Raw genomic sequence first — 11924 nt, 5'->3', positions numbered from 1 at the left:
AACCCTCGGGTGCTCATTGGTCATTTTTGACCGATTTATTTATTTATTATTATTATTATTTTTTAAGGATTTTTACTTTATTGTTTTTTTTTTTTACTTGAATTTTGTTGTGTTTAGTTGTGAATATTTATATAGTTTTTATTTTTTGTTTTCTTTTTAGTTTTAGTTATTTTAGTACATCAAGTTAAAATAAGTGAAATTAGATGTTTCCTTGGCAACTAACTGAAATAAGTTTTAAGTTTTTTATAGGCTATATATTATTTCAGGTAACGAAATTTTTTATATGGCTTTAGTTAACTTTGTCTACATATTCTAGGGCATTTTATAAACTGACAACTACAGACATATTTCTGCTATGTATTCTTTTACCACAAGAGTGCAGTGCTTTTATTTTGAGTACGACAGACAATACCACTAAAAACACGATGATCTTCTCTCACGATGATCTGTAATGTTAAACGACACTTTTAATGGATCTACAGCGACAGTTTTGTTCTGTAAGGTCATGCTCCTAGAATATCACTCTCAGGGAAAAAAACAAACAAATCATCTAATAGACTCATTCCACACACACAGAGACCAAGTCCTTAAAACATTTCCTAAATATTAGTATCCTATCCACATCTATCAGAAAGAGTTATGCGTGCACATAAACCATTCTACAATCAATTAAGATTTAAAAAAAAATTATATATATGCATATAATGTATTTATATTGTCATAACATTTAGATACTATTTATTTGAAGTTGAATAGTTGAAAATGAAATGTTTTGTAAAATTTACTCACCCTCAAGCTATCCTAGACATATTTGTTTCTTCATTTGAAAAGATTTGGATAAATTTAGCCTTACATCTCTTGCTCACCTATGGATCCTCTGCAGTGAATGGGTGCCATCAGAATGAGTGTACAAACAGCTGATAAAAACATCACAATAATCCACAAGTAATCCACACCACTCCAGTCCATCAATTAACGTTATGTGAAGTGAAAAGCTGCAAGTTTCATTTTTGGGTGAACTATTATTTAAAATATTAATCCTATCATTATAATGATATGCAATCACATCACAAAATATTATAGTATATAAGTTTTGGTGTAGGGACTGCAAAACCATAATATATAAAATCTAAGTGCTTTAAGATATATGATACCAACAGGAAATGTCATCTAATACTAATGAGGGCATCATTTGTGGTTACTCTGAGAGAGACTTTTTCTGGGTTTTACTCTGCTCCATTTACAGGAAATGCATGATGTTTCATATCTGGGACAAATGCTGATGCTAAACGCGTTTCGATTTTTCATTAAAATTACAGTGTTTCTGAACTTTAATTAACTCAACAAATTGATGTTTTAAAACTGACAAAGAACATTTTTTGTGGTAATATAATTTTCCTCCTGTTTGATAAGTGGGCTGAGGCATTGTTAACGTCTCCCTGTGTCAATAAGGATATGACGAACAAACTGTTGGTAAAGCTGGAGGATCCTTTGGTCATGTGCCTTAAGTGAGCATAGCATGCACACACACTTCCTAGTTAACACTTTTTTTTTGTCTTTCTGACTCTCAGTTGTTATTTGGCTCATTTGATTACTTTTGAATGTTTGTATTATGTAGTCATTTACAGCTCATGCAAGTTTTCGCCAGTCTCACCTGACTGTCTGTTAAGAGTCATTAATATGCAGTCAGCCAAAATCTGTGTATGACCTTGCCCTTATAGGGAAATCTGAGCTAAAAGTGAGATTTAACGAGCCAACGGAGGGTAGCAAAGAACCTGTAAAATACTGGGCTTGGAGATTATGTGAATATAAAAATATTTCCAAATGAGGCCATAGCCAAGGCTAGGAAAAAAACCTTCTATGGTGTCAGAAATGTTGTTGTGGTTGCATGTGATGTATTCACCGACTGAAGCGCTAATTAGAAAAGAGTCAGCATTTAGAAAAGCCAGCACTTTAGTTATTGTATTTTAAATAATAACTGTAAGGTTAAAAGCTTTGCTAATGTGCAAAGTGGTTTTAATGTAATTTCAGGACTCCAGATCTGAGAAGGTGTTCTGTGACTTCAGCAACATGTCTCACTTGTGTTGTGCACCTACATATACCAGTAATTATTCAACTAGAGTTTTCACATTTTAATCAAAAACATGGGGTTGCAGAAGGAGAGAGGGTGGGAAAGTTGTAATAAACTTCCAATTGACTTTCAGCGCCAGCCAGCAATGCAAATCCAGCCACAATTGCATCCCATCTCTCCTGAAGCTTGATTTGAATGCAAATTTGCCTGGACATCCATTTTGAATACGTGGAAACACAGCTTGACATTCAGAGCAAGTACTTGTGCACAAATGTGATTTTGCATGTCACAGATTTGTGTGTAGGTATCTTTTCTTGCTGATGATGAAGTTTCCATGGCTCCTTATTGTGAATAATCATTTTATATACCAACTTGACATACTGTGACCTTGTTATACATAAATGAATGGAAAGATGGATTGCACCTTTCTCAACAGAATCGAAAGCCGCTGAGCATAAACCACAACACATCAAAAGTGTGAAACTCTCTTGCTGTAGTAACTGTCAGTACTACATTCAAGAATAAAGAGCTGCTGGAGCATCAAATATTGATAATATTCACAAAGTCTTCATTATTGTCATTATGCACAAAGACATCACTTGGTGGATCAGACTGATATGACTGAAAAACATGGTTGCTGAAGCTGAACTTGGCCTGTCAAAACAATAACAAAATTAGATTGTGCGTCTATATTTAATCCAAAAGCCCCTTGTATTGTGTTGCTGAATATCATGTTTTGTCTTATGAACTAAAGCAGGAAATTTAGTCCAAGTTTATAAAATGAGAGGTTGGGTGGGTCTGTTTATTTAGAAGCCTGTACAGCTTTCTCATAGAGGAACCTTCTCATACTCCGAGTCTGACCCTTAAAATAAAATTTTGTTGTTGTAATATAACGCTATTATATATTAGATACACACCTGGGTACACAGGTGGACCTATGTAGTTTTAAAATAATCGCGCCAAATGGCTCATATTCTAACAAAAAGAGCGCTGTCTGTTCAGTGATTGTTTTAGCTTTCTCTTTCTGTCAGGGCTCTCTGTTGCAGTGTGGAGAGTGTGTTAGCGAGTCTCATCTGTATTCTTCCACGCTGTGCCTCCCCTACAGGCGTGTTTTGACTTGACAAAAAGTTACGCGTGCTTCCTGGTTTGAGGCACTATGACCTCAGGTACGCCGCAAACTGCAACAACGAGTCATTTCTGCTTCTCGGACGTCTGCGCTTAGACATTCCCAGCTGCACATCCAACCGGGGATTAAGTTTTGTAGGTTTTCTTTCCTTTGCACGTTTTCCAACTCTACCGGGATGCATTTATACTTCAACTGTGGGTGAAGCGCATGCCTACACCCGCTTTATATCAGGAAGAGTTTGTAAGAAAAGTGTCCGGGCTTCTCAAGATCAGACTGAAGCATCCAGACTCCTGCGTGCTGTAAATAGCAAAGATGTCTGATTCAGCGTCCAGTTTTCTGCATATAGGGGATATTGTCTCCCTGTATGCAGAAGGAACTGTCAATGGCTTTATAAGCACACTGGGGTAAGTGTCTTCTTTCATTGACTTCTCTGTCTTCCTGCCTGCCTTCACCTCAGTCCAAGACCCTGCACAAAATACAGTTTTAATGTTAAATTACGCAGTAAATCATAGCCATCATTGTGTAATTTAATTTCTCATCAGTTGAGTTTATTTTTAAATAAAATGATTGGCATTCTAGTCTTGAGAACTCAAGCTTTGTTCTTTTTCTTTGCTAGTTGGGTGTACTGTGGCTTTCTTTTACTCTGAGCTTTGATGTGTTTGAGTTTATGGTTTGCAAAAAGATCGAGAGCTGTACACAGGTGTGCAGTTAAGTTACAGTGCAGTTAACTGCCTAGAATCATAATTTGATTCACATTTTGATTGATAGGCAGACTGTCAGACAATTATATATACTATAGATATGTCCATGTATGTGTATATTGTGCATATTTTATATATATATATGTATAGTAAGGACATCACAAATCCATTCAAACAGCTTCATTTGATGTCCATGCTCTTAAATAAAAGCACAATCTTGAATTTACATTTACAATGAAGCCTGTTAGTCATTGAAAGGGAGAGACCTTTTTAGAGTTATTCGCACTGTATGAACTTTTCAGCCCAAACCTTACTGTTGTTTTAATGTCAGGAGGAAATACCACCCTTGTTTTGGATCCAGGCCAGATGCAAGAACAAAAAGATGGAGACAGTCATCTTAAAAAGCAAATGTTTTGCAGGAATGGCTCTCTGAAACAGCATTCAGAAGTGTCCAGGGTTTTTCCTTGGGCTATTTCAGCCATTCAGGCTCAACGAGTGTCTTCTTGTACTGGCGTGGCAACCTATAAACACGTTTTAACCTGTTTTTGTTTGCAGTTGCAGGCTACTCTAGGGGTATTATTGAGTAGGACTGGATATAACATAATTAGACCTTAAAGACTCTTTGGCAGAGCGTTTGGATTTTGGACCTTATGATTTAAAGTATTTAGCAGGATGTCCACCAGAAATCATGTTACGAGTTCATGACTCGTAACTCTTTATGACTGCTGATACCGGTGTGTCTCTTGAAGGCTTTTGAAGAATCGTTTTATTGAGGTGACTCTGTGTGTTTACCTTCCCAGGCTGGTGGATGATCGTTGTGTCGTGGAGCCAGCAGGTGGAGATCTAGACAACCCTCCCAAAAAATTCAGAGGTATTTTATAGCTTTTAAAATAATCTTTCACACTTCTAAATGTAGTTCCAGAATGATTATTACATACTGTAGCTCTTTGGAAGTCTTGATTCTGATTGGTAAGTTGTGCATGCAACCTTTCATTGATAGCTAGAAGTTTGCGGTCCTCAGAGAGAAATTAAAAATAAGAAGAAATGTTACATTTTAGTAAAATATGCTACATAACTAATCTGAATAAAAACAAATGTGAAAAAGTGAAAAGTAGCATGTAAAATACGTTTGGCTGGTTTTGAGTTACCTGGTATTGCTAGGTTATATTTACTTTAGTCCTGTTGAGCAAGCTGCTATTTACGTTAGTGTTGGTTTGTTGGTAACTAACTGGATCAACAATGCAGTTAAGTAACCTCAAACCATAACACCCTCAACCCATTAAGGTCAGATCTGATCTGCAGATGATACAAAAGTTTAGTTGAGATCAAATGTGAGCAAATGCAAAAATTATTATTTCCTGTGAAAGTCCAAAGCAAATTTTAAAAGTTAATTTTATTCTTTCCCAAAATTCAGTATTTCCCAAAATGTGGTCTCACAAGAACAGTGTCTACAATGTTTTTTTAAATTAATTTATAAATTTAATCACATTTTCCAAAAACAGACACACAAACAGCTGATACAAATGTTATTTATTTATTTATGATTTTTTTAAAATCTAGACTGCCTCTTTAAGGTTTATCCCATGAACCGATATTCTGCCCAAAAACAGTTCTGGAAGGCTAAACAGGCAAAACATGAGAAGGATAAGATTGGAGACATGGTGCTTCTTCAGAAATTGCAAGTAAGTCACAAACAATTCTATTGAATTTAGATCATCAACAGAATCCACCTTTGGTTTTTAATGACCGCTGTGAGCAAAGAGGAATCTGAGGTTTTTAATATGTTTGCTGGGACACATTTCATATGATGATTGACATTTGAGCTGCTTGCAGTTCTTTGTTGCTCATTTGTTTGTTTGGTTATTTTTATTTATTTATTTTTCGTACCAAAGCATGCAGCTAATTTGGAACAAAAACAGAATGAGGCCGAGAACAAAAAGGTCCATGGGGATGTGGTAAAATACGGCAGTGTCATTCAGGTGAGAATCTGCATTTAGTAAAATGATACCTGTTAATTAGTTGCTGATGCAGTCAGTGTGATCTGATGTTTTTTTACAGGTTGTTTGTCTATAAATACATCTTTGCTGATTGTTTTATTTTTATTTTTTATATTTCACATTAGAAAGGTTTCTCACAACATTTCTTCAGGACATCGTTACTCCATTTAATAATTATGTAAAAATGTACAAAATCAAGAGAGGTTTCGTAAGGTTATGTAAAGCTCTATCAAACAGCTGTCTGTTCCATCTTTTTGACCCTCTAACTCTAGCACTTTCTATTTAAATTCTTATTATCCAATGAAAGGTTAGATTTTTGTGAATTTTTTAAATAAAAGACCAAAAGGATTAACAATGCAGATTCATTTTCACAGCCTTCTTTGATCATATTTACCAAGGGAGCCAATATTTTTGGCCATGACTGTGTATATATATACCTTGCTACACTGCGTCAGGCTAACCTGACTTGTCATTTGCACTTATATATTGTTGCTCTTTTGTTAGTTTTGACTGCTTTTATTGTCCTCATTTGTAAGTCGCTTTGGATAAAAGCGTCTGCTAAATGACTAAATGTAATGTAATGTAAATGTAATTCCCGACAGTTAGACCTAAGTGTAAAACCATTTAATCCCTTATATAGAGGAGTAGAAATGTGCAGTTATGTGACGTAAATCTTGTTTCTAGAAACAAAAGATTAAGAGTTATCCTAGTCACCCAATGTAATCATGCATTTCATTCAAGATTCAAGGTGCAACACCAAATATGGACTCTAAAAAGAGTTATTATATGACTTTTTAGATGTTTCTGTAATATGGGGACACTGGGAATTGACTGGATCTTGAAAATTTTCAGAATAGATCAATGTAATTGGCTGGACATGGTCTGTATATGACATTTGGAACTGGGTTAGTAATGTTAGCAATGAATGAAATGAAAGCCATTTTGATGAAAGATAACGCAGACACATATTTTGTTTCTTTGGAATAACATGCATCAATGAATCTGGCACAGTATGTGTAGTAATAAACTAAACAAAGTCACTTTTGTTTTTTTGTTGACTTATGTAGACATGCTGAGTTTGTTAATGGGGTCACAACTGTACCCGCATATCTTTATCTGAGTCAGAAAAGGCAAAAAAAGAAATGTGTTTCCTCCCTGTTAGTGACGTCAGTTACAGATAATTGCCTACAGCAATGCCACACTATAGGAAACGGTGCCTTTTCCTGTTACTATAGGGTATATCCTAAAATAAAAAAGAGCTTCCCATGTCCAGTGATTCCTTTGGGTTAAAGCTGCTTCTTAATAATCCAGCCAACATGCTTTATTTTTTTCACTGAAATAACGTTGTAGTCTTTAGGAATTGTTGAATAGTTTAAAGTGATCAGCTCTGTTTACTTCCATTCAGCAGACACATAGTGGCAGAGGAGGTGCAACCATATTATAACGTACACATTCAAGATATTTGCAAGGTCTTTTTTTAGACAAAAAGGAAGTACTTTCTTTCTAATAAGCTCTGTAGTAGGTGCAGTGCTGTGGAAAAAAACAAACAAACCACAAAGGCTGTGGGGTAAAGTGAGAGAGTGTTGTTGGCGCGATGGTCTCGAGTGACCTGCATGTATAAAAAGTCAGCAACAATATGATTTAACACACAAATGTTCAGTTAGTAATTCAGTTTATTAATTAAAATCATAGCAGTTCTTCCGCCCTGGTAATAAAATGTGTTCGTGACACCTTGTGTGGCTCACGCAACCCTGTTATAGAGCCTAAACTTTCCTTTTTATATTTAAGAAAGAGTTTACAGACTAGAAGTTTTTATTTGAATAAATGTTGATGTGTTTTCAGCTCCTGCATATGAAGAGCAACAAGTATTTGACGGTGAATAAGCGTCTCCCAGCATTGCTGGAGAAGAACGCAATGCGTGTCACTCTTGATGGGACAGGGAATGAGGGATCTTGGCTTTTCATCCAACCTTTCTGGAAGCTCAGAGCCAATGGAGACAATGTAATTTCACGCACGCATATGCAAGCATACAAGAAACTCAAAAGTCACAGTTTGAACAAGCTTATAAGGGTAAATCGCATGAAACTTGCCTGAGTCATATTTTACGCTAAAATCCGATTAAAAACAAGAAATTAGCTTAAAGTACTTTCTTGAAGTAAAATAAACATGAAAACTTTTTATTTCAGCTAGTTTCCAAGGCAAAATTGCCCATTTTAATTTAGTTTGACTTTATATAATAAAATAACTAAAACTGATATAAAAAAGCTATATAGACATGAAATAAAAAAACACAACAAAATTACCGAAATTTTAACCAAATTTAAAAAGGAAAATAGGAAATACAAAAATAAAAACTCAAAATATTAATAAAAACTATAATAGTATTGCTATGATACTAAAATAACACTGCTTCCCTCCCATAGCTTTTGTGACTAATGTGAAAATAAACAAATTATACAAATAATGCACAATTGTAAAATATAAATTACTTAAATCAAGTATTTACATTATGCAGTATTTGTTTAATTTGTTCTGAATTTATTACATTTATTACCGTAATACATTTATAAAATACTGTATTCAAGATAATTAAATGAAAATCATAGAGAATAACATCCGAATGCCGAAGCTCCGTTTTCTATGTGTAAAATGCTTTTGACATTTTTTTCTTTTGGTTTTGGGCTGCAGTATAACCTTGCATGCTTTTATGAGATTCACCTTTATACCTATATTCACTTTGTACCTATATACACATACACCTACGTTTTTTTAACGCCATACATTTACCTGCACACCTAATAATTACATATCATAGTCTATACAAATATAGACGCGCATACTCCGTGCACACACAGCCCACATACACACTCGCAAAGTTAGGTAAAATGCATGCAAATTACCCTATACACATATAAACAAGTTTGCCGAGCTAATCCGACTTTAAATGTTTGTAGATTGCTTCTCCCTTGTGTAAACTGATAGAGATGTACATATTTGCTCTTTAGATATCTGTGGCTGTGACAGTCATATTGAGCCCCTCACTGAATCGTTTGTACTCCATTTCAGGTGGTAGTTGGAGATAAGGTGATCATGAATCCTGTGAATGCTGGACAGCCTCTCCATGCCAGTAATTACGAGCTTCCCGATCACCCAGGGTGCAAAGAGGTGGGCCTGTTTGAGAAGACATGATCAGTTTGCCTTGAAGTCCTTTGTCAACATGCCTGTGAAGTAGACAGATGGATTGTGGTTGATTACAAGACACATTTACTTGTGGCTTAACTTAAGACTGTGAACTAGTTGCTGTCATTTCTCCAAAATGTACATGTTTTCTGAGATTAGTAAAGGTTCTGTGAAGGAAAGTCCGCAAAATAAGCTGAAATAAGTGCTGTGTGCCACTGTCTTCTAATAATGTAAGACTGCTCCCTACAGATCAATTCAGTCAACAGCAACACCAGCTGGAAGATTAGTCTGTTTATGATGTTCAGTGACCATAAAGATGAAGTCCTTAAGGGAGTAAGTGCAACGAGCACATGCAAAAGTCATTATTACAAACTTGTGCTGTAGTTCGTACCAACAAATCTATGCTGTTATTTTGCTGTTTTATAGCTGTATTGCATGCTTTCAGCTTTTGCATTCACCATAGCCACATTTTCACATTTTCAGTTTTATGATATATATCCAAAGCCAAGCCAGTTATGTTGATATCTCATAATAAAAGTCATATTCATGCATAGGGAGATGTGGTGAGGCTTTTCCATGCAGAACAGGAGAAGTTTCTGACCTGTGATGAGTACAAGTCTAAGCTGCATGTGTTCCTGCGCACAACTCTGCGTCAGTCCGCTACTTCAGCCACCAGCTCTAATGCATTATGGGAGGTTGAGGTAAGAGCCTCCTCATAGATTGATTTAGCAGATTTCCTGCTAAATCCTGGTAGGATTTAGATTCGGATGTGTGTGGGACCATGTCCTCAAAAAAGCCAAATGAATTTGTATTACAATTAGAAATGTATTCAAAATAGATTAATGTTAGTATATTAGCAGTTTTTTTAATTTGAATTGATATATTATATCATGTAGTGTTTTTAGAAGCCTGTTACCTGATTCTTTTTATATGTTGTGAAGTTGCAATCATGAGAGATAAATTTATCAATTTTCACTTTTAAGGATACATTTTTAAGGTCCTTTTTTTCTATTTGGAGGTGGAAAGTTGCCTCCATAGTGACATAATGTTTGCTTGTTGGTTGTAGGTGGTTCACCATGATCCGTGCCGTGGAGGAGCAGGACACTGGAATAGCCTGTACCGATTCAAACACTTGGCCACAGGAAACTATCTTGCTGCTGAAGTAAAACCCTCCGGATTTATAGTAATCTCATATATGGTTTGTTAATATTAGAAGGACTTATTTACATGTATTTACATCTGTGTTGCAGGAGAACCCAGGTTATAAAGAAAACAGCAATGATATAGAGGTAGGTTAAAATGTCATGTTCTGTATGATCTATTGCTATATGGCATGGTAACCAATGGAAAAACTTTCTGGTAGACATCTCACTGTATAAGACTTAGATCAGGAGTTCATGAGATGTTAAAAAATTACATGCAAAGACTGTTCCTATCTTATGTGTTCTCCTTTTCTCTCAGAAAAGTCACTTACTTGTACTTTGTCTATAGGTGGATAGTAGCCGTATCAAGAGAAGCCTAGGAGAGAGGATAAAATACAAGCTAGTTGCAGTGCCTCATGGGAATGACATCGCCTCTTTGTTTGAGCTGGACCCCACCACACTGCAGAAAACTGATTCATTTGTGCCACGGTATTCAATTCTATGCTTTACTCTCTCTCTATTTGTTTTGCTGCATTCTGTGGGATAAAGGAATTTGTTTGATTAAGAACCTGATTAAAGGATTCCTGCTGCATATTCATCTTCTCAATTTCCAACAGAAATTCTTATGTCCGATTCCGTCACCTGTGCACAAACACTTGGATCCAAAGCACCAACATTCCCATCGACATTGATGAGGAGAGGCCTATTCGATTAATGGTGACGAACTTTCTCTGTACAGTCTGTCTAACCCTCACTTCTTAATGTTGAGAATTCTGTATATATCTATGTCTGAAACATTTGTGACCCTGGACCACAAAACCAGTCATAAGTGTCAATTTGAGATGTATACATCAGCTGAATAAATAAGCTTTCCATTGGTGTATGATTTGTTAGGATAGGACAATATTTGGCCGAGATACAACTATTTGAAATATTTCGACAACTATTTGGAATCTGAGGGTGCAAAAAAAATTTAAATATTGAGAAAATCACCTTTAAAGTTGTCCAAATGAAGTTCTTAGCAATGCATATCAATCAATCAATCAAAAATGAAGTTTTAATATATTTACAGTAGGAAATTTACAAATTATCTTCATGGAACATGATCTTTACTTAATATCCTAATGATTTTTGGCATAAAAGAAAAATCAATAATTTTGACCCATACAATGTATTGTTGGCTATTGCTATAAATATATCCGTGCTATTTATGACTGGTTTTGTGGTCCGGGGTCACAAATGTGTTTTTTATTTAATTTTAATTAATTTACTTATTTATTTATTTGGTCAATTTACCTGCAGATATAAAACCAATTGAAATGCTGAAATATATGGCACATTTAGTTAGGCACATCGACAAAATAATCTAAATTTTATACTTTCATTATATGTCCTGGAATAAAGATTGGATCATGGACTTTAAGTTAACCAAATGTGTTTTAGTATAATGTTTTGTTTGTTTGTTCGCTTATTTATTTATTTATATTTGTTTGTTTATTTATTTGCTTATTTATTATTTTATTTATTTATTTAGGATTTTTTAAAGGGGTCCTATTATGCTCTTTTACAAAGTCTTGATTTTGTTTTCGGGGTGTACTAGAACATGCTCTCATGCTTGGTGGTTCGAAAAACGCATTATTTTTCACATAATTTACATTATTAAAATACCTTTCTCCCCAGCCTGGCACAAACGGCTCGATTAGTTCC

General features: G+C 35.1%; 1 protein-coding gene across 2 annotated transcripts in view; it reads left to right on the top strand.

Annotated features, from left to right (window-relative positions):
* Positions 1-3232: 3232 nt before the first annotated feature.
* LOC107731245 (inositol 1,4,5-trisphosphate receptor type 3-like) overlaps positions 3233-11924 on the top strand; it is a 30310-nt gene continuing 21618 nt past the window's right edge. For both annotated transcript variants that reach the window (XM_016542276.1, XM_016542275.1), the window contains exons 1-12: positions 3233-3601; positions 4699-4769; positions 5459-5580; positions 5791-5877; positions 7738-7896; positions 8962-9060; positions 9325-9408; positions 9630-9776; positions 10142-10237; positions 10326-10364; positions 10567-10706; positions 10835-10934. In XM_016542276.1, coding sequence (XP_016397762.1) covers positions 3510-3601; positions 4699-4769; positions 5459-5580; positions 5791-5877; positions 7738-7896; positions 8962-9060; positions 9325-9408; positions 9630-9776; positions 10142-10237; positions 10326-10364; positions 10567-10706; positions 10835-10934 — 1236 coding nt within the window. In that variant the 5' untranslated portion in view covers positions 3233-3509. The remainder of the gene's footprint in view (positions 3602-4698; positions 4770-5458; positions 5581-5790; positions 5878-7737; positions 7897-8961; positions 9061-9324; positions 9409-9629; positions 9777-10141; positions 10238-10325; positions 10365-10566; positions 10707-10834; positions 10935-11924) is intronic.

This window comes from Sinocyclocheilus rhinocerous, unplaced genomic scaffold (genome assembly GCF_001515625.1).
Source record: "Sinocyclocheilus rhinocerous isolate Xijiao unplaced genomic scaffold, SAMN03320098_v1.1 scaffold1600, whole genome shotgun sequence".
In the NCBI taxonomy this organism is placed as follows: Eukaryota; Metazoa; Chordata; class Actinopteri; order Cypriniformes; family Cyprinidae; genus Sinocyclocheilus; species Sinocyclocheilus rhinocerous.
Note: the sequence above shows the minus strand (reverse complement) of the source record. Positions and strands in the feature narration are given on the sequence as shown.